At 35.5% G+C, this 23,239-nt stretch overlaps 2 protein-coding genes across 3 annotated transcripts in view; one reads left to right on the top strand and one right to left on the bottom strand.

Annotated features, from left to right (window-relative positions):
• Positions 1–8,927: 8,927 nt before the first annotated feature.
• Positions 8,928–10,898, bottom strand: LOC129763240 (nuclear pore complex protein Nup98-Nup96-like). Its single transcript, XM_055762113.1, has 3 exons — positions 10,754–10,898; positions 9,512–9,624; positions 8,928–9,457 (listed from the first exon to the last, which is right to left on the bottom strand). The coding sequence occupies exons 1-3, from the start codon at positions 10,890–10,892 to the stop codon at positions 9,368–9,370; spliced, it is 342 nt and encodes a 113-aa protein (XP_055618088.1). The 5' UTR covers positions 10,893–10,898; the 3' UTR covers positions 8,928–9,367.
• Positions 10,899–14,511: 3,613 nt separating this feature from the next.
• LOC129761797 (microtubule-associated protein futsch-like) overlaps positions 14,512–23,239 on the top strand; it is a 38,854-nt gene continuing 30,126 nt past the window's right edge. The window contains exons 1-3 of one of the 2 annotated variants that reach the window (XM_055759569.1): positions 14,512–14,813; positions 14,910–15,077; positions 15,134–16,842. In XM_055759569.1, the coding sequence (XP_055615544.1) occupies positions 14,771–14,813; positions 14,910–15,077; positions 15,134–16,842 (1,920 nt within the window). In that variant the 5' untranslated portion in view covers positions 14,512–14,770. The remainder of the gene's footprint in view (positions 14,814–14,909; positions 15,078–15,133; positions 16,843–23,239) is intronic. The other variant, XM_055759568.1, reaches the window with a different exon arrangement.

A 23,239-nucleotide genomic window follows, 5' to 3' on the forward strand; every position in this document is an offset into this window, starting at 1 on the left:
TTTACCCGTTTTAGTGTATAAATTTTATATATAATATCACGGCACTCTAAATATCTGTTAGTGAATACCCAAAACAAATATTCCACAATTCGAATGAACAAAACATTCAATCCGCTTAATAGTCACACTTTTCAATCTACGATTACGCACGAGTAATTCGTGGGAGTTTTTAAAGATAGTTCCTCGCCGATGCATTAGTTGTTCGTCATTGACGTTATTACGAAAAGGTAAGTACACAAATATGTAGAATAAATCTATGGGAAAATAGGAATGCTTCCACTTTTTTATTAATTTCAACTATTCACAAACTAGGAAATTGTAATGTAAATAAATCTTAGGCAACTTCCGTTTCGATTGGTAAGCAAATCAACAAAATCTGGTCGCAGCAGAAGTAGGGTAAATGATTTTGGTTTGTCCAGTCGAAAATATGATCATGGGTTGTTCACTGTTTTGAATGCTCTAATTCTGCGCAGCTGTGTCAAATCAGGTATTCGAAAGTTTCAAAACATATAAATAAAATTGTCTTTTTCATGATTCACAGTAGTTCAATAGCATATTTTTACGGATTCACATGTTTTAAAGGATTATAAAATCCACCTTCTATTGATGTCACTGCGCCCCTCATTTGAGCTAACTTTCAATCAATCACCAGATGATTATTCGGCACGTATGCAGACCTTTTCTGGATTATAACGCTTGCAAATACTGTAAACATCATGCTTGCACTCCGTTTGTATCAGATTTACATAGCTAAACCATTTAATTAACGCATTTCGATAATCTCAATTCTGATCATGAGTTGTCCGATTGACTAATGTTGTTTTGTCCACACGATTCCTATGACAGCCGCTTGGCGCGCTGCAGTTTGTTTATGGTGTCCTCCGCGCACAGTAGAAACAAAGTTTCTCTGTGTTGAGTGTGTTGAGGTGAACACTTTCAAAATGCCCAAGAAAAGGCAATATTCTGAAGAAAGCCTAAATTATGAGTGGATCATATAAACTCAAGCAATAATAAATGCAACATCTACTTGAAAATTCGAATTTTTTTCGTTCAAAACGGGTTCTTTGAACTGTTCGAGAACTAAAAATGATGATAAAGAAACTTATTGTAATTCATGCGGAATTGACGTTAATTTTTGTAAAGGAGTGAAAGTTTTTCCATCTGGTTCTGTAGTTATGAAACACTGGAATTTTAGTTTTGACGTAGGACTACGTCTTTCATTTCTATACCGGGGTTTAAAATCAAAGTTTCGAAAACGAAAGCGTTACGCCGGAGACCGAGATTTTGAGTGTTAATAGCTCCTAAACAACTGAACGAAATGGTATAATAAACACTTCATTCGAAAGATAAAATGTCTACGCGTTCTATACCTGTTACTTTCTGATCCAAAAACATGTTTCAATAGTCTTAAATTTGCTTTCAAAACAGGCTATTGAAATCACTAATCGGTAAATAAGCGAGCGCCGCTCGGAAATCCACTCAGTTCTAATTGATCAGCGATTGGAGCATGTTGTCGCTGTTGCGGTGAAGCTCTTCATTTATCATGAAAGCGCGGATGAACGGTGTCACCAAGAGCCTGTTTGTGCACCTTAGGCCAGAAGGTAATCCATCAAGAGGAGAGTGATGCCACAAACGGTTCCCCGGGAAGATCTCGAAGCAGCCGCTACACACACACACATACACGCGCGGAATTCTTTCCGTTTGGATGCCATTCAGCATCGAGAAAGATCCGGAAAATAATCTGCCAGTTCCTCTGGGAATTTAAAAAAGTCACAGGAGGTTGTGTCCGACACGACCGCATAGTTGACGTAGGATTACGTTAGGCTGTCTGTCGCATGCTGATTTTGGAAATGTTTGAAAAAATATATTGTTAAACTCTTTGATAATGATCTGCTGGCCCTGAAAGGGGCCGGTATCAGTGATAGAAAGTTGTTTCAGCTCCGATGCCCGTTTACGGGATGTGAGACACAACTCAATTGTTGACCGCTCAGATTCGATGCTCGTCTTGAATTTCACTGCTGCACCTTCACCATGTCAAGAAGCACGTTCTCGCACTTCTGACGGAGAGAGCGTGCCCGAAACGCTCCGCTCGTGATACTTGCTGCTGCCACTAGTAGTAAGTAGTAGTAGTAGTAGTTTGCCGCTGCTTCTACTGCCATAGAAACTCAATGTGAGGCACAGCTCGCCTATTGACCACTCAGCTTCGATGCTCGCCTTGATATAAGCTGCTTCCACTATTGCTGCTGCTACTTGTTGTCCGTTCCACGTCCATTGTGAGAATGAATGATATCTACGAGTGTTTCCTCGTTTTATATCATTTGGTATGTGTGAACTACGCGCCTCCTACTTGCTTGCGATACAAATATTTGGCTTATCGGGCGCGAAAAAGCAAAGCGAAGTTTTAATATAGCTTTTAAAAGTATGATATCATAACCCTTTTCATCATCGATGCTTTTTCAACAATTAGTCGCTCAATTGATCGAATACTTAAAAACAACGAATGTTCCATGATGAATTGAACGAAAATTTTAGACATTTCTAGCCGTTATACGACGGTTCCCTGTTAATTGCACCTGGTCAAAGAAAAAGCAAAACTTAACAATATTTTTGATCATAGTTTTACATCATTTTTATGATTAGTGGAAAACAATAAATTAAACTCTTTCGTTCAAAGCAATATCGATAGTCCTGAAAAGGACTGGTTAGTCGGATGTAGGCAGTTGTTTACTTTTTAGCAGCGGTAGTTTTCTCCAAAGCCGTTGCTGCTTTCTTTGGCTTTGGCATCTTCGGCTTCTGTGCGTCGGTTTGCGTGGGGTTTCGTTGACACCACCACGGCGAGCTGAACGACGGGTAGCGTGTTTGATACCCTTCATGATGCCAAGAACACGTTCTCGTACTTCTGACGAAGAGAACGTGCCTGAAACGCTTCGCTCGTGATGCTTGCTGTTGCCACAAGTACTAAACCGGTTTCAGCAATCGTTGCTACTGTTTGCCGCTTTCTATGCTGCCATAGAAGCTCTATGTGAGGCGCAGCTCACATTTTGACCGCTCAACTTCGATGCTCGCCTTAAGAAAAGCCGCTTCCACTGCTGCTGTTATCCACTTGTTGTTGTCCGTTCCACGTCCGATGTAAGAATGGATGAGATCCACGTATACTCCTTTTTTATATCATTTGGTATGTGTGAAGTAGGCGCCTCCTACTCGATTTCCATGCAGCTTGCCGGTGAACGAACGAATCGGACGCGAAAATAAATGACGTCAATTTCGACCAATCAGGACTGGGTATCTCTGTTCGGATAGGGGTTGAGATTTTTCAATTGTTCGATAGTTAGTTACATGATAAATACTATTTTATTCAATGTGAAAAATTGTTATGGAGTGCCGGAATCGTTTGATGCAAAAATCTCACCAATCCATCATGAAATGAATGAGTAATAAGCGTTTGAAATTGGCCATTTTTCACGACGTGATCGATTTTCGTTTTTCCATTTGTACCCCAATATGTTCCCGAAAGACGTAATCCTACGTCAAAAATACATTCATGTGAAAGAGTTTTTTTGAATGTTTTCTATCCATATAACACTGTGACCAAATATGTTTCAACCAAGTGCTATTAACAGGTGGTTATCGAGTTCTCATAAACCACTGGTGGGCTTCCAGTATCGAGGAAAATGTGGAAATATCTAATCGTTGCTGAAAATAATCTGCCAGTTCCTCTGGGAATTTAAAAATACATTCATGTGAAAGAGTTTATTTTAATGTTTTCTATCCATGTAACACTGTGACCAAATACATTTGGTTTTGTGATTTTTCAAACAATCGCAAATAACAGGATAGCTTCTGAAGATTATTCTTCTCCATCAGTAGGATATTTCCGTATCCAATATTGTATGCGCCCGCAATCGATTATTGCTCAGTCGCCGAAAGTTCCGAGCTCAGAGAGTTCATTCCCCTCTAGTTTACCTTCCAAATTGCCATCGTAAACCACGCCTTCTCTCGATTCAATCACGCACAAAAAGTATACTTAAGCGATATTCTGGTGGTGAGACGCACTCATTTTTCGTGAGGACATCGACAAGACAGCATCGTTGCTGAGGGTGCTGGACGACGAAGGATCGAGATCTGTCCTGAAACGCAAGCAGTTTGTTTGAAACTGTGAGGGAGCACAGAGAAGCCGATCCTTCAGGAGAAGAGAAGGTGACCATCGAAGCAGCCGCTACACACACACATACACGCACGGAATTCTTTCCGTTTGGATGCCGTTCAGCATCGAGAAAGATCCGGAAAATAATCTGCCAGTTCCTCTAGGAATTTAAAAATACATTCATGTGAAAGAGTTTATTTGAATGTTTTCTATCCATGTAACACTGTGACCAAATATGTTTCAATCAAGTGCTATTAACAGGTGGTTATCGAGTTAGCATTAACCACTGGTGGACTTCCAGTATCGAGGAAAATGTGGAAATATCTAATCGTTACTGAAAATAATCTGCCAGTTCCTCTGGGAATTTAAAATTACATTCATGTGAAAGAGTTTATTTTAATGTTTTCTATCCATGTAACACTGTGACCAAATACATTTGGTTTTGTGATTTTTCAATCAATCGCAATTAACAGGATAGCTTCTGAAGATTATTCTTCCTCATCAGTAGGATATTTCCGTATCCAATATTGGATGCATAAAACCTTGTGCCTCCAACGTAACGCTCTCGTTTTCGAAGTTCTCCAAATATTCATTCATTCAGAATGAATTCAGATTCAACTTCGAACAAATGATCTCTAAATCAACGATAGTCCTACGTCACCCTTGCGGTTATACCATAGATACAACCCACTTCCTGTTTTCTTTTAATGTTTCGTGCCTGGATACAACAATAAAGTTCAAATGGCTAGTCTTATACATAAAGATAGTTATTATAACCAACAATATATACTTCAATTCAACAGACTTCTTACATATCTCTGGAAATTCAGAAAAATGGAGTGGTTCTATAGGTATGAAACGCAATGTATTAGCACATTCATTTTCAATTGACTACAATTCATTTACCACATTGACCCTTGTCTCGGATTGCGGTGATTGACACTGAATTTTCCATCTGATTCGCACCGGTCGCCGACAGTTAGGAAATTATGTTTTAGAAAGTATATCGTTACGTTGGACCTATCTTTCGAGCTTTTGTGAGCCAAACAGAAAATTCATTGTCGGATCCTTAGCTCGGTCAGAGCTCAACATGTGAACATATCAAACCCATCGCTGACTGCAGATAATTTTTGATGAATTTCAACGCTTTCAGGAGATGCCACAAAACAGGCACAAACAGTTAGTAACAGCTTCAAACTAACTTAAAGATTTCTAAGCGTTTCTTGGCAGTCCCACAATCCCCTTTCTATTAATCATTCCACATTCAATTTATGTATGACCATCCGTTATTTATTTAGAAGTCCAGTGTGTTTTAATTTTCTAAAGTGTCTTTTTTCTGTATCCAAATGGTCTTTCTCAAGACCAATGTACCAGATTTATCCAATTCTTGAGCAATTATTAGACTATCGAGGTCTCCTTCAGCCTAAGGATCCGCTATTCCCATCAATGGTCAGATCCACATTTTTTCGATTAGACTGCTTTTTTAGCACAAAAAATACCTGGACATTGAGCCTAGTCGCAACGTTATCCAGAAATAGTCCTCTGGATAGTTCTGATAGAAATGTCGAATGTACGAGAATAAAATGCGCTACACATATAGCGTCACCGTCACCGTCCCATCAACTATTCTCTTGGACTTATTTTGCCGACGTCAAAGTTGCCGGTGATGGTGTATGTGAATGCTACCATGCGATTTCCATGGGAGAATATTTGACATTTCATTCCTTTACGTTGACTTCCGGGTGACGGGACGGCATATGTGTAGCGCACTTAAACGATCTGCTAGTAGAAGGAACTCGTGCACTCGATATTTTATTTAAGATTTCGGTGGGATCATCGTAGTGCGCATAACTCTCCGTTGCATTGGGTCAGAAGCATCCCAGCGATGCGTTAAAACTGCGAAAAATGAGTAAACAGTTCCAACAATGTCACATACTGTGGATTCTCAGCAAAAAAAATTTTATCCACATATGTTCAAAAAGTGGTCTATAAACTCGATGAATACGGCTTTATATTTTACTTTCTTGACAAAATTGAGCTGCTTCATTCGATCTTGACACCGTTGAAACGCTGTGAAATGATTGTGAAAGGCTCTTCATGGAGTCTCAACCGTTACTCTGTAACAAAAGATCTGCTGATGTGCGCTTCTTGCGCTAATCACCACATGTATGCATGCAAAGAACAAAATAGATCACCCTGCACTCAACATTGGTTTCCTTCCGTTTCCGTTCCGTCTCGGACGACGGACGGCAACCAAGAGAGCGCTTTTTCCATTCCTCTTTGTATATTCGATCGTGCAGGGGTGTACTGCATGCATGGGCATATTTTAGCGTCTGATCCAGATGCCCAAAACGTTACAACTCTCCAGTTAATGAAGGATCGTTACTAAAATCAGCAGCCTTTTTCCATCAAAAACGAAAAAACTCAAGACTTTTACATGGACCATGGTGGAATGTTGGATGCAGGATTACGTCTTCATTTCCGCTCAATTTCATCAAATTTATTTGTCCATTGGTTCCGAATTTTTTATACCACTTCATCTTCAACTCAATTCACTTCAATACCAATCAAGTTCAAAGTTCAAAAACATACTTTGAACAATCACAGTCCTACGTTCAACTTTTGTTCGTACACTCAGGCACAGACTCTTAAGGGGGTATTCACGAGAGACGTATAGACACGAATTCCGGGCGTTTTTTCGAGCTCCGTAAAAATAAAACAAAGAATATTTTTACAATCCATTATATCATTATTTGTTCATCTATCTTTTTACAATAAAACAAAAACTGAACGGAGAAAAAATATTCATACCTAGAATAGTTCAGAGTTGATGAATGAGAGGCCTCAAAATAAAGTTGTGTCATGGCGTACACGATTCCAGCCCTTCTGGTTATCTGAAACAAAAAAAAAAATCGAACAGATTCTGAATCAGTAAAGATGCTGCTATCGCATGAACCTCGGACAAGTCCAAAACATCTTTTTTGACAAAATGGCGGCCGTTTGAAAAACAAAATGCGGTTTAAAACGTTTCACAATTTTTAAAAATAGTAAAATTTAAAAAATTATTTTTTTTTTAGAGGTTCATGCGATAGAGAAATGCCTGCAGATTGTATCTATATAAATTCGACATGAATCGGTTCAGTAGAACTTGAGATATCATGTACGCCAGTTTGTTTCGAGAAAAACGAGTTTGAAGTTCATTGTTATGGCCGTACCAGGTTACATACCGCATAACTAAAATGGCTCTAACTCGGTGAATAATAGGATTTTCGATAAGTCCTTTCTAGGGTATATTCTTAGATGCCTAAACTACAGAAATATGAAGGATTTTTTTTTTCAAATTTCTAGACTAGAATACTCCCTTAAGCCGGATTTGGACGTCTAAATCCGGCTTTAAGCCTAGTTTATAGGTGCGACTGAACATAAGAGTCGGCCTAGTCGGTTACTGCAGTGCAGCTACTCACACCGTGTGAACACATCATGCCAGTTAGTATCATGCGTGATCCGGCGTACTATGTACAAAGTTTTTTGATTCCACTCGCACTCGCAACCAACAGCATTTGGCGTTCGCATCAGGGATGCCAGAAGTAAAGAGTAACAAATATGCGAAATATTAACATACTTTCGAAAATTATAGGAAAAACTAATAAAAGCATAATGTTTTATCATAATAATTACCATATGTTTTCTAAACGAAGTCGTGGTTATTTCGCTTTTGCACGCTAGTGTGACACACCTTCTTTTTGAAATATTTTTCTTGAAAACAAGAATATATACCATTCATGAGTTAAGAAATAAGAAGACACTTCCACATGCCGTGTCGGGATATCTGAAATAGATACTTTGCATTCCTAATTCGCATCCTCGAAGATAGAATGTCTATATTAAGTGGAGATCAAGTATTTGTGAGGTAAATTTCTCAGATATCTGATAAGTATGCTCGTTTCAATGTTATTTGTGACTACTTGAAACACATGGTCCTGTCCCTTACTTAACCATTTTTCTTTAAATTTTCTGATATTTCTTCATATTATGATTTCATATGACTCATATTACTTATTATTATAATATAAAATCGTTATCAGACATTTTCGTTCAAAATTCTTTCATCACTGGAAAAGAAGCATACATATTCGAAACGAAAAAGATCATCAATTAAAAAATTTGATTTTTAAAGCATGATTATTGCACCTGAAAATGCGCTAACATTTTCGGTTCACAAATCGGTATATCAAGCTGCTGCCAATGAGAATTGCGAAGATATATAGCGAATTCGTTTTTGTTCAGTTTCAACACCAGCTCCAACCTAAGGGCGATTACACATTATCCGGTTTCTGCCGAACCGGTTTCAAAAAGCGCCGCTGGGTTTGGACGGATAACCGGATAACACTGTGAAAGAGACCTCGCGCTACACTCTCACATACACATATGTGCATTTAGCTATACAATGGATTGACAGGTAAACATTGCTACAAATATTCCTGCTACATGCAAGCTGTTTTCGATTTTGATTTTTGTTTGTGCTGAATATACAACCGTTTTAGGAGGATTGATGGAGGATTTATGCAGACTTCCCGACATTTTTTATGGCATTCTTGGAGAAATTCAACCATATACCGGGCGTGTTCACGAAACAATATCTTTTTTGTGAATAAGGTCTAATCTTTCCGCGGGATGTAAATTTGCAATGATAAACAAATATAAAAAACCTACTTAACAGAAAAACTTGGTTGTCGTAAACAGCATTATAAAAACTAACTCTAGTCCAGTTGCACTATACTTATCCATATGCCAAATTATTTTATTTCCAAACATACATAAATATCATGATTCATTTCACACGCTCTGTTGCCATATATTTTTTCAATAGTTTTTTTTGCCTACGAGAGAATGTGTGTCCATTCATTCATTCTTGAGTGTCTTTTTATTTCCCTATTGCAGTAATAATCTAAACTAAACTAAAAATAACATTAAAATTTTCCTTCAAACACTATCTCATTGATACTCGTTGAATCCTCGTCCAGAAACGCGCTTAGCATAAGCAGCAATTCCTCGAGCACATACTCCCGGGGAAAAGGCTGCTTTTCGAGCGCATTTCGCATGAACGCACAGCTGTTAATACGCAGATCCTGAGCGGAGAGTGCCGAATGAGACATGCCAACCGCTGGGTGGTTTCGCTCTGACAGAGCCGATGCTTCGGCGTCGGACAGGGAAACTTCTTGATCACGGAGCACAGATCGGATAGTTTGGGCTTGAGTTCTTCGAACAGAGCCTCGGCCACCTCGTCGTCGAGAGCATCCCGAGCAGGTCAAACTGTGTATTAGGAGAGAGAGCTATTTTTGGTGTGTCAAATTAACAAAAACTAACCTTCACATTTAGCTCGATAAAGTCGCTCAAAATCTGCCCTTTGATGAACTTTTTGGAGATATGTTTGACATCCTTGAACTCGTTCAGTAGTGATTCCAAATAAGGGAAGTTGACTGTGAACAAAGCAAAAGCAGAAGTTAATTAAGGTGAAGGTGGAAGCTAGCCACAAATGGCTGCCACAATGGCGCTCATTTCTTTCATCTCCGTCCCTCACCCCTCGCCTGAAAATCAATAATTGCGCGAAACTATGTGAAGAAAATGATCGTTTTCGCACACTTCCCATGAAGTAATATCTAATAAATAAAATAAAAATCTAATCGATTACTCACAAGATATTAAATTTTCATCTGCTGTCGCACTGTATAGTGAAAAACGTCGGAAAACTCGAGCAAGTGCTCTGAAAGTTAAATTTTCATTTTTCAATCTTCGACAATGGTTTTGTTTGTATTGGTGAAAGCATCGTTATTATTTCGACACTGATGCCAGACAACATCATCGAAACAGCTATCTAAACCACTCAATAAAATGTTATTCCTGAGTCATAGCCTTTCATGTCATGAAAATCAATAGAATAAAATAGTGTTGATATCAATACAATCATTATTTTTACGTTTAATGGGTCTATAATGTAAGTTTTAGCAACTTTAATATTGGGTAATAAAATTGTATTGCAGAGCTCGGAACACTGCCACGGCTGCCTATGCTTTCAAAAACAATAAACGGAAAAGTATTACATTCAATCAAAATGTCTCAGTCAACGAAGAGAAGGGTTAAGGTTCTCCAACGTGAATATGTGAAAACAATACGACCAACGAAGGAAAATATTGAGGAATTATCAGCATCGAGTTACTATGCGGTAGAACTTGTTAATATCAAAAGAGCCCCAATTCGCATGTGTTATAAATTTGCACATGTTACGCTCGCGTATAATCAGAATTTTACTTCATATGCAAAAATACCCCTTCTATATATTTATGTTTGCAATTTGCATGGTTCATCGGAACATATCGTTCATACATTTAACTTCAGTATTGAATTGTTATTTTTTTTTCAAATGTATTCAAAGACTCGTGTCAATGAAGCGCCACACAGTCTGATAAGTGAATTGATCTATTTACATGTGCTTTGCTCTTCTCTCACAAACACTATTACCCACACGTGGTTTTACCTATACTACTACAATGGCTAGCTTCCACCTTCACCTTAAATAACTCGATCAATATATCGAAAGACATCACCCACCGTTGATAACACAGTCCGTGGCAATATGCTCCATGATAATCTCGTACGCCTGTGACCATTGCTTCACTTTGAGCAGAAACTTGCATCCTTGAATTTGTTCCACAGCAGCGAAATAAAGAAGCAAAATTTCGGCATCCATATAACATCCGACTTCTGAATTGATTTCAAAAACAACAAACAAACGTCAATAGCTCACACATATTAATCCATGGGACGATAAATTTCCTGAATAGGGCGCTTGCAGCGTGCATATGTATTAGTGATCTGTTGGGCAGGCAAAAGTGATCGCTCCATAGGAATTATATGGAGCGACAAGATTGAGCTTTGTTTAAATAATTATTTTAGCGAAATAGTTATAAAGATTACGCGCTAATCTATATGAATAACATGCGAATATATGTTTCTTCACATAAAAATATTTACTTTTAGCGTCAAAGCCATACACACGGGGAAAAATAGAAATTTCTGTTTTGGCCATGATTCATATCAATGGAAGCAGATTGATTATTCAAAAATTTTCACAGAAATAGTGCAAACTGCACATTGCGATTGTATAGCCGGATTAGGTGAAGTGTGCTCCCATTTAGGTTTTAAGCTTTTTGCTGGTCTCGTGAAAGAATAAACTATAATGAATATTCGTGTGCAGATATCCTTAATCGGCGGCTAGTTCCGCCAAAAAAGCAGTTGATTATGTTGAAATTAAGGACATTTTCAGCCTGAAATATCAACCAACTCTCAGATATGATTTCCGAGTACCCGAATGCTCTGCGGAGAAGCTAAATACGTTTATAAGAAAATTTATCGGAAACGGAAAAAATCCATCGATTGACCAATTCATGGAAATACAAGGAAGCATTCAAACGTGAGCTCGAGACTCTGTGACTTTGATCTAGGTGCGAAAATGTTGATAATCCTTTTTCTGCCAATTTTTCGATTCCAATCTAATGGGAGAGTCGCTCAATGAACATCGCGAAATAGGTGCTAGTAAACTAAATAATATGCGTTACACAAAAACTCTTGTTCATAAAATAGCTTGCCTAACTGTTTCACAAAGTTCATGTTAGCTCTATGCACTATTAGAATGACCGTAACTCTATTTAAATCATCTACAAGAACGCCGATTGATAAAAATCCGCTTCTGCTGCATAGACACTACGAATGTAAACAAGCTAATGTGTGCCCAACACATGCTCTGCATGTATGTGTAGCAAGAGCCCTATTGTACTCATACTAACACACATGACAAACAACTGTCAATACACGTTGATGGCACGGAGCTTCGTGCTCAGCTTTTGGGAAATGATAATGATAATGGATTTTCAGGTGCAGTAAACTCGTATACAAAATAAAAATTATGAATGAGAATAAACATTTTTTTAACAAATATGTTTTTATATAATAGAGCAATACGTTCTTCCGCAAGTAGTGGATAAATCCTGAACAAGAATTGTGTTTGATAATGATTTCGTATTATAATGATTTGGTTTTGGTGAAAACATCAGGAAAGTTATACAAAAATAATTAAGTAAGAGTCAGTTCTACGTTATTTGAGCAGTCACATAATATGAAGTAAAAATTTTCATTCAAAGTTTGAACAACTAATGGTCTGAGAAAGTTATAGAGAATGATTTGCTTTCCCAAACTGATTTCTCCACCAGATGTCGACACAATACTACTGTCATCGCGTATAATGCTTGTCCGATCACCGGACATTGCAGTCGCAGTAGACGGCTGCATCACGGCGCCGTAAAGAGGTTGGTACGGTCGAAATTTGCCATTTGAGTTTCAGACCGGTCCGGCGGAAACCGGATAATGTGTAATCGGCCTAACTGCCGTCGAAACGTTTTTTTATTCACTCAGTTTCAACCTAATTTCGCACTAGGTTAAACCCAAAAGCTGTTGGGTTCGCACTGAGATGTTTCACGGGTTCGCACTCGGGTTCACCAATACAACTATACTGAACTGTCAAGTTCCGAGTATTGTTTTGGAAAAAAAACATATAAATATTATGAAAATGGAAAACCTGTTGCTTTTGATTTTATATTATTGGAATCGTAATCCAATTCGGATTCTGGTTTTGAAGAGTATTCGCGTAGTCGGCATTAAGCTTCGTGTGCTTTTATTGGGAGGCGAAAATAATTATGGATTTTCAGGTGGAATAAAAATGCTTTTAAATTAAAAATTATGAATGACAATTTACTTTTTTGAGCTGCATAACTGTGGAGCGCAAAAGCTACAGAGAGTGTGAATTGCGAGACGCGAAAGGATTTTTCGTCTCCCGCGCTTCATGGCATGACGTCAGTTTGTTTTCGTGTATCTCTCTTGGCACTTTAGCTTTAGCAGAGATGCCAGATAGGAAAAAAGGTTTTTGTTTTGAAGATATTCAATCGTTCGTTACTTCATTAAATTTTTCTTATATGGCCAAATAAAATAATACACATTATTATATGCTTGGAAAATAAATTTAATATATTACATTGTTATTTAAACAATACTATAGGTGGCCGTACACTGTTTGCCCGGAGGTCAAATATTTGTTATTTTTTTGACAGATAAGGTTTGATTTGATATTTGTACAAACACTATTTTGTTTGCCACTCTTCAATTTTCAACAGTAGTGAACAATATCAAACACCGAACATGGAAAAAATCAACTGAAATATTCAAGGTAACCTAACCATGTACCGACCTGTACCGACAGGTTCGAAGAACAGACTGAAAAAATATTTTAGGCATCCAATAATTGAATATTTGCTTGTCGTGTTTTGTGTAGAATATATTTGATCAGTACACGTTGACCAAATTTTATCTGTCAAAAAGAGTCAAATATTTGGCTTCGATCAAACAGTGTATGAGCACCCTATGGAAACACATACATTTATTTCCGCGTGCTGAATCAAAACAATTCAGAAAACCACCCGGCATTAATGTTGATGATTGATACTGGTCCTTTTGTTACCTTTGTGATCGCGAATAATTATTTCTCGTTGCACCTATTAGTGGATTAATTTTTATATTCTCGGATGCAAAAAAAAAATCTCGATTGTTTTTTTTTTTCAAAAAACGTTGTCTCGGTTGGTTTTTCTGTTGTTTAAGTTCAGCATATCCTAAGCATCTTCTATGTTGGATTTCAAAAAAATGCACACTATGCAATGTCCCATGGTGATTACGTTTCATATGCAATTGTGTGGACAACTGCAAAATTCAACTGAGCTGAAGAGCTGTTCCAAATGAGCAGCTCACTTGTATGAGCTGAACGGCTCTGAGCCGCTCACCATGATGAGCTGATTTGCCCATCTCTAATCGACACTGTACATTTGTCATCGCAAATGTGAACAAATCAGACTATATAACGCACACCTCCAAACCGCATCATTCGTGAACCCGAAAACGTTTTTTATGGCAGAGTCAGTTTGGAACGAACTCAGTTTTAAAAACGAATTCGCTATAAACTGCTATAAACTATATCAGGCTATAAATAATATCATAAATCATTGACGCGTTGAAGTCCATTCAAAACTTGAAGAATTTATTTGACGCCCGGGGAGACCGCGTTCGGGTGTCTCGTAAGCAATAGTATCTCGAGATAATAAGATTATAAGTCAAATTTGACGCCATGAAAAATATAAAGAAAAGTATAACTTTTAACTAATCTTCAAAAAATCCGGAACATCAATGATGTCCGCTAGCCGCGTAGTATGTTTAGTTTCCTACCCCTCACACGAGCTGAAGCGGCAAACTTCCACTTTCGCGCCTAAACTCCCAATGACAGCTGTTGTTTTCTTCCATTCCTTCTGCGTCCACACATAAAACACAAACAAAAAGCCAGAGACGATCGCTCACACAATCCGCTAGTTGGTAAACAACAGGGTTTTGCTTTTTTAGCTCTGAATTTGTTTTTGTTTCGCATCCTGCAGTGAAATCGAAATGTTCCCAGTGTTTTGCAGTTCCGAATAGAGACGCTAGAGGTGTTTGCAAAGCAGGGCATTGATTGTTCCACCGATCGATCCGGAAAAGATGGATGTTATCCCGAAATCGCACATCGCACGCGTAGTGTTAGGTGAGAAAGAGAGTGTTGGTGGAAAAAATTCCCATAAGTTCGAGGATGGTGGCTAATTGGATTTTGTGCTTCTTGTGGGGGAATTTCGTTTTGCAGCGTACCTCTACGAGCAGAAACTGACCCGGGCAGCGGAGGAATTCTGCAAATCAAGTCCCTATCTGAGGGAGGAGAAGCAGTTCCTCAAACATGGATCCCGCCCGTCTATGATATTCCATGCCAAGCTGGTGGATTTATTTCGGCAATATGGCGAGATTCAGATCAAAGGTTAGTGTTTTGGTGTTCTTGTTTTGGATGTGTGTTATTTTTTTTCTCTTACGCAGTGAATAACTTTGTGGAAAAATACGGCGATGAGTTAAAGATTCCGAGCGATGCATCGCTAGTGCGGAAGGTGGACTTTTTGCTGTGGGTGATTAGGAAAGCTCGTCGGTCGTCGGCTGGCGGCGCTGACAAGGGGGAGCACCCGAAGGTGCCCCAGTCGGCGGGAAGCAAGCGATTCCGTGCTCGGGCATCGCCACATCCTTCGCTCTCGAGCAGCACACCGGAGGTGGGCGAACCGAAGCAGAAGCGGGTTCGGTTGGATAACTCTTACATCGTGCTGAATGAGACCGGAAGTGGGAGGAACTTGTCGAACTTGTCGCATATTTCCGCCATCACGGATGGGGACAGCACACAGGATTCAGTGGCGGGGGAGGGAGCCCAAACAGCAGAGAGTAAGGAGGAGGAAGAGCGAGAGGCCACAGAGCCTTCCGGGGATGGGGGCGAAGAGTTGAATAAGTTTCCCTCGATGGAATTATTTTCGCAGACTTTGCTGGAGAACGCGAATTATTCGGTGAAGATAGCGGATTTAATCAACAAGGGTTTGGAAACTTCAACGAATACTCAGGTTGATCCCAGAGAAGGGCCGTCATCCGCATATGTCGAGCCAGCCAGTGAAGCGCCGAGAGATCAGCCAAACGACAATCAGTCGTTTAATATCAATCTTGAAGAGATTATTTCGAATATCGTAAACAGTGCGGTACAGGATCCAGTGTTCGATGGGATTATGGAAGATATCACAAGCAAAGCAATCAAAACACAAAATACCAAGGAGGGTGAAAAAGAGGATGTTACTCCTCCACCGGAAACACCTTTGAAGGATAGACTGCGGAAAACTTGTAAAAAGAATTATAATCCGGCTTCAGTGAGGAAATCGGCGAAGAAAGTTAAGGTAATATCGGATGTTCCCTTCTATGGAACGATTTCGGCGGTGGTAGACCCGGACACCTCCGTTGTGCAACCAGAAGTGTCGTCAACGGAAAATCCTCAAGTCGCACCGATAAGTGGGGCGACGCAATTCTATGTTATCCAACCGGATAATAGCACCAAATTGATGGATATCAATCAGCTTCAATTCCCCACCCAGCAAATAAGTATTCCGGAAACATCAGCGATAGCGCAAGTGCCTCCAACGTTGATTTCGATTCCCAACAGTGGCTTCCAGGAACCCACCTACTACCTCAGCTACTTCATTGAGACAGGATCTCAGCTTCCGATGATACCGGCTAACTATCCGACTGGATTTACGGAACCGACGGTCAGTAATTCACTGGTACCAAGTCAGCCGGAAATCCTTCCAAGTCCGGACAAGTTTCTTATCTTTCCGGTCTCATCCTCATCCGCTGTTTCAAACCCCTCATCCGATAGTGTTACGATCGCCTGCACAACAACGGCTGCCATAAGCACTGGCACAACGACAACCACAGCGACCACCAGCAGTATCGTCTGTTCAATTCTGCCAAAGATCGAACCTGCCGCCACCGCGGCCCCCGCCACCGGAACCCCCCAGAGCTACGTCGTATCCAATCCTAAAGCAAAATGTGCGTCAACTCCGAGCCGCAAGGCAGCTCACATTCGATTTTTAAACTTCCACACACCCGCAAAGCCGGTCGATCAAAGGCCACACATTGCAACGCCCACATCGGCCCCAGCCTCGGTTGATCACCGCAAAAATCATCGCTTACCAGCCATCGCTCCGAAACCGCCGCCGCTGGTAAGCTTATTCGAGAATATTAATATTTTGTTCACTCTTGCCTATCGAATTCTTTGGTTTTTCAAACTATGACTTTTTATTTTTTTTGCCTTTTAATTTTTTTACATTTTAAAAACTTTGCTTATTAAGAGTTCATGTTTTTTCCCAAATTTTCGTTTCTTTTCATCTGTTTTATTTCTTCTGTTTTTTACTTTTGAAAATTTGTTTTTTTAATTCCTTTCACATTTTACTATTACATTTTTACTTTATTGTTTTTTTTTATATTATATTTATGGGTTTTAAATTCTTTGCCTTTAACGTTTCAAATTTTTCGCTTTTTCAAATTTCATTTTCTTTTTCGCTTTTTTGCAAAAGTAAAGCGTTGAATTTTTCGCTTTTAAATTTTTCTTATTTCTCTCTTTTTTTGTTTTTTAAACATTTGTTGTTAAATTTTTAACCCCTAATATTTTTGCGTTTTAATTTTCTTCAGTTTATCGCTTTTTAAATTTTATACATAAATATATAGTAGCACCCGTGGCCGAGTGGTTAGCGTCTCACATTATCATGCCGGGTGTTCGGGTTCGATTCCCGTTCTGGCCGGGGGATTTTTCGTCAAAGAAATTTCCTTCGACTTGCACTGTGGTCATGCGTATTCAAGAGCTTGCCCCTCGGAATACATTCAAGGCGTGTTATTTGGCTTAAGAAATCTCGACCAAGTATTAATAAATGACGCTAGTTAATGCATACGTTGAGACGGCAAAAGTTCCACAAGGGAACGTTAACGCCATTCAAGAACACATAAATATATAAATTTTCTTGTTTTTGTTCCATTTTCACCTTTCCAGTACCTTTACTTTTTTGAATTTCTCAATTTAAATTTAATTAATTTTTAGCTTTTTAAATATTTGATTATTATTGCCTTCTCGATTTTTGTTTCTTAAATATTCCTTTGCTTTTCAAATTTACTTCCAAATTTTTGGTATTTTCCCTTTTTCACATTACAATTTCAAATGGCAAAGATTTCAATTTTCTTCTGTTTTGTTTCTTCTAATTTTCACACTTTAATTATTTTTTTGCATTTTAATTTTTTTGGTCTTGAAATTTTGTTTTTCTTTGAAATTTCTTTCACGTTTTTTACTATCTTAAGTTTTAATTTTTTTTCTTCTTAGTATTTTAAATGTTAAGTTTTTCGGCTTTCAAATTATATTTTATTTGAAAATTTAGCGCTTTAAAAAAATATATATTTTTAAAGTTTTGCTTTTTATTTTTTTTTACTTTGATATATTTCTTCACTCTTGAAAATTTTGGCATTTTTATTGTCAGCTTTTTTTTTAATATTTTGTTCACTTTTCCCAATTTTTTACAACCTTTAAAATTTTTTGCTTTATATATTTAATTCTCTTTTCGCATTTTATTTTTTTTTTTTGCTTTTTAAATTCTCTTGTTTTGTTTTCGCTTACTTTTAAAAGCCTTGTTGGCTTTTGCAGATGAAAAAACATAAAAAGCAAAAATTAGAAAAAAACACATAACCACTTAAAAATAAACAAAAACTGGAAAAATAAAAAACAAAAAGTTATAAGAGAAATTTTGAAAACTCTTCGCTTTTGATATTTACAATTTTTTGTTTTTTTTTCATTTTTTTGTTGTTTTTTTACTTTTCTTCATTTTTGTTAATTTTTGAATGTTCACATATTAAACCTGTTGGTTTTAAGTATTGTTTTTTTTTAATTTCTCCTTTTTCTATTTTTAATGGATTTCGAAAAGCAAAAAAAAAATATTTTCTGGTTGAAAAATTTATGAATATGTTTTTCAATTTAGCGCATTTCAATTGATCACTTTTCCCATCATTCGCCCTTCGATTATTTTTGCTTTTTCTATTTATGTTTTTCAAATAAATTTTTGAACATTTTTTGCCTCTTTTTTATATTTTTAACTTTTCTTGAATTTCTTTTCGATTTTTTTGTTTTGAAATCTTCATCCTTTAGAGTTGTATTCCAAAATAAAAACATTTCAATTTTTCGCTTTTCTCACTTTTAGGAATTTGCCGCTTTGTTAATTTTTATTTTTTCAAAGTCAGTGGTTGTTTAATTTTTCACTTCTACAATTTTCAATTACATTTTTTTATCATTGGTGTTTACTTTTTTACTTTTCGATATTTTTGGTTTATCAGTTCTTCGTCTTTTTAAACTATTGCTTTTTAAACGTTAATTTTTTTTTTAAATTTTTGGGTTCAGAAATTTATTAATTTTTCAAAGTTTCACTTTCCAATTTTCGCTTTTTAATTTTTTTTTGCTTTAGTTTTTTTCGCTTTTTAATTTGTTTTTGGTTTTTCAAAACTTTCACCTTCTCATTTTTTTTACCTTTTCACTTTTTTTTCACTTTTTCGCATTTGTTTTGCTTTTTAAACTTGTTTTTCACATTTTTTTTACACATTTCAACGTTTCGATTTTTTGTTCTATAAATTTCATTCTCTTTTTCGCATTTTTATTTTATTTTTTTGTTTTTAAACGTTAATTTTTTTTTAATTTTTGGGTTCAGAAATTTATTGATTTTTCAAAGTTTCACTTTCCAATTTTCGCTTTTTAATTTTTTTTTGCTTTTGTTTTTTTTTCGCTTTTTAATTTGTTTTTGGTTTTTCAAAACTTTCACCTTCTCATTTTTTTTTACCTTTTCACTTTTTTTTCACTTTTTCGCATTTGTTTTGCTTTTTAAACTTGTTTTTCACATTTTTTTTACACATTTCAACGTTTCGATTTTTTGTTCTATAAATTTCATTCTCTTTTTCGCATTTTTATTTTATTTTTTTGTTTTTAAACGTTAATTTTTTTTTAATTTTTGGGTTCAGAAATTTATTGATTTTTCAAAGTTTCACTTTCCAATTTTCGCTTTTTAATTTTTTTTTGCTTTTGTTTTTTTTTCGCTTTTTAATTTATTTTTGGTTTTTCAAAACTTTCACCTTCTCATTTTTTTCACCTTTTCACTTTTTTTTTCACTTTTTCGCATTTGTTTTGCTTTTTAAACTTGTTTTTCACATTTTTTTTACCCATTTCAACGTTTCGATTTTTTGTTCTATAAATTTCATTCTCTTTTTCGCATTTTTATTTTTTTTTTGTTTTTAAACGTTAATTTTTTTTTAAATTTTTGGGTTCAGAAATTTATTGATTTTTCAAAGTTTCACTTTCCAATTTTCGCTTTTTAATTTTTTTTTGCTTTTGTTTTTTTTCGCTTTTTAATTTATTTTTGGTTTTTCAAAACTTTCACCTTCTCATTTTTTTTCACCTTTTCACTTTTTTTCACTTTTTCGCATTTGTTTTGCTTTTTAAACTTGTTTTTCACATTTTTTTTTTACAATTTACAACGTTTCGATTTGTTGTTCTATAAATTTCATTCTCTTTTTCGCATTTTTATTTTTTTTTTGTTTTTAAATTCCTGTCCTTTTATTTTCTTGTATATTTTTTCTGCGAAAGCGTAAGCGTTAAATTTTTAAATTTTTGTTTATTCCCGCTGTTTAAACTTTCGATTGCTACATTTTGAACTATTCAAATTTTTAGTTTATAAATATCACCTATCCGGAAAATTGTAGATACAAAAAACTTAAAAAGCAAAAAACACACAATCACTTCAAAAGCATAAAAAGTTCTCGATAGGCAAAAAATTCAAGCGAAAATTTAAAAAGCTCTTCGCTTTTCAAATTTAATTTTTTATTTCTTATAACTTTTTTTGTTTATCGAAACTTTTGCTTTTCTAAGTCGTGTTTTTTATTGAATTTCTTAGATTCTACTTTTTTTTTGCATTTTGAAATATTCGCCTCTTATTTTTTTGCTTTTTAAGTACAGGCAAACCTGTTTTTGTGCGGGGGATAGGGACCGCACAAAAAATCGTGCAAAACTTCACCAGCAGCTTTAAAACATCGTGTTCGGTACACATTTTGAAATAAACTTTTTTTGTGCGGTAGATAGGGACCGCATAAAAAAAGTTTCCTCCAAGAAAATAACTCAAATCCACGCCATTCACCGTTCAATTACCTTTTGTTTCCCTGCTTTGCGATGGGACACTTTGTCTTTTCGGTTGCGCGTGGCTGTTTTGTGCTTTTAATTGCATGTCGAAACGTGTTGCTGTTAGAAATCATGTCATGCAAAAATTTAGAAAAAACTTAGAGCATTTGATGAGAGGAGGGGAATGATTTCAGAAGTGGATAATTGAGACGCAAATATTCTTTTTTCGCACTGAAATGCATAAAAACCATCGAAAAAAACTAAACGGACGATAACTTCGTCAAATATGCTTCTTTTCATACACCGCACAAAAACAGGTTTTACTGTATTGTTTTTTTTTAATTTTAATTTTTTCAATTTTGTTGGTTTTTTTTAATTTTTTAATCCTTTTTTTGCATTTTAATTTTTTTGTTTTTGAAAATTTTCACTTTTTAATTTTATTACTCATTAATATTTTTACTTCGCTTTGCTTTTTAAACCTAGATTTTGGATCTATTTTTCGTTGTCTATACATTTTTTGCCTTTTTTGAAATTTCCACGATTGAAATTTTTCGCTTTATGAACTGCATTCTCATTTTCGCTTTTTCAATTTTTTTATTTTTAAATTGCCTGTCTTCTATGTTCTTGCATTTTGTTTTGCAAAAGCGTAAGCGTTAAATTTTTCATTTTTCAGTTTCTGTTCTTCCCCTTTTTTTGCTTTTTAAACTTTGTGGAAATTTTTTGCTTTATAAATTTCCTCCATATTTACGCTTTTTTAGTTTATTACTTTATAAATTTTCTTGTTATCAAAGGCGGAAAAATGCGGACAGAGAATACTTTAAAAATAAGAAAAAAGTACACATAATCACTTCAGAGGCGAGAAAAATCTCGTGAAGCAAAAAATTATAAGTAAAAATTTGTACAGCTTTTCCTTTCACATTATATCTTCGGTTTTTACTTTTTAATATTTTTTATTTTTATGTTCTTCCCTTTCTAAATCTTTTGCTTTCAAAATATTTTGCTTGTTAAATATTTCTTTTTTTTTTCATTTTTTTCGCTTTTGAAATTTAACGTTTTTACAAAATTTTAATTTTCAATCTTCGGTTTTGACATTTTTTTCGCTTTTTAAATTTTCAGCTTTTCAAAGTTTTTACCTTTTCCTTCTTTCACTTTTTCAATTTTTCGCTTTATAAATTATCTTCACTTTTTCAATTTTTTACGTTTAATTATTTTTTTCGTTTATCAATTCTTTGTCTTTTATTTTCTGGCATGTTTTGTTTTTTTTTTTGCAAAAGATTAAGCATTAAATTTTTTACTTTTCAATTTTTTTGGGGGGGGGGGGGGGTTGTGTGCTTTTTGCATTCCATCGTGTATAATCTACAGACATGAATGAGAAAGCGCTGAAGAGAACTTCACACAATTTTGTTTTGTTTGGGGTTTTTTTTTCAATTTTTGTTTGCCCCTTTTTTCATTTTTGAACTTTCGCTTGTTAAATTTTTAATTCTTTAAATGTCTTGCGTCATAAATTCTTTCCATTTTTTAACTTTTTCGATAATTTTTCTAGTTTATTTAAATTTTTTCACTTGAACTTTCCTTTTTACTTCGCCCTATGTTTTTTGTCACGTTTCGAATTTGCTGTTTTTTAGTGAATTGTTTTACTTTTAATTTTTTCGTTCTGCATTTTTTTTTCCTTTTCCAATTTTTAAAATTTTCGCTTTTTATTTTTTTTGCTTGTTTTTGGGTTTTAAATTTTTGGCTTTTCTAATTTTACCGTTTTTTTTAAATTTTTTTCCAGCAGACACTGCCATTTTTATGTGTTTCCGAAAAAATCCAAAATTAAAAAAAGGAACAAATAAAAATGGCGAAAATCTACTGGTAAAAAAGAATAAAAGAAGACGATAAAAATAAAAAAAGGTGAAGAATGAAAGAAAAGAGAAATTTAGAAAGAAAAAAATATATAGATGAAGATATGAAAAGTGAAAAATATAAAAAGCAAACAATTAAAAATGTGAAAATTTTGAAAAATTTAAAATAAAAAAGAGAAAAATAAGAAAAATTGAGTGAAAAAATAGATCCAAAAATCTAGGAAGCGAAAAATTTTGAAAGCTTGAAATTTGGAAAGCAAGCGAATAGCTAGCGGATATTAGAAAAAAGAGGAATTTAAAAATAAAAAAGCGTAAATTTAAAAAGTATTAAAACAAATCTAGAAATGAAAAAAAGAAAAATTGAATCAGCAAAAAAAAATTAAATGGCCAAAAAAAATGGAAAAGTAACTTAAATCCACCAATTTTCCGCATTTCAATATTCAGCCCTCTAAATGTCTTGCCTTCTAACTTTCCAAAAATTTTCACTTCCGGAATTTCAAGTTTTAAAAATGTTTCGCTTCCTAGATTTTTTGATTTTTGATTTTTTTTCACTTTTTAATTTTTACCTTTTTTATATTG

The sequence above is a fragment of the Toxorhynchites rutilus genome, chromosome 1 (assembly GCF_029784135.1).
Source record: "Toxorhynchites rutilus septentrionalis strain SRP chromosome 1, ASM2978413v1, whole genome shotgun sequence".
Classification (NCBI taxonomy): Eukaryota; Metazoa; Arthropoda; class Insecta; order Diptera; family Culicidae; genus Toxorhynchites; species Toxorhynchites rutilus.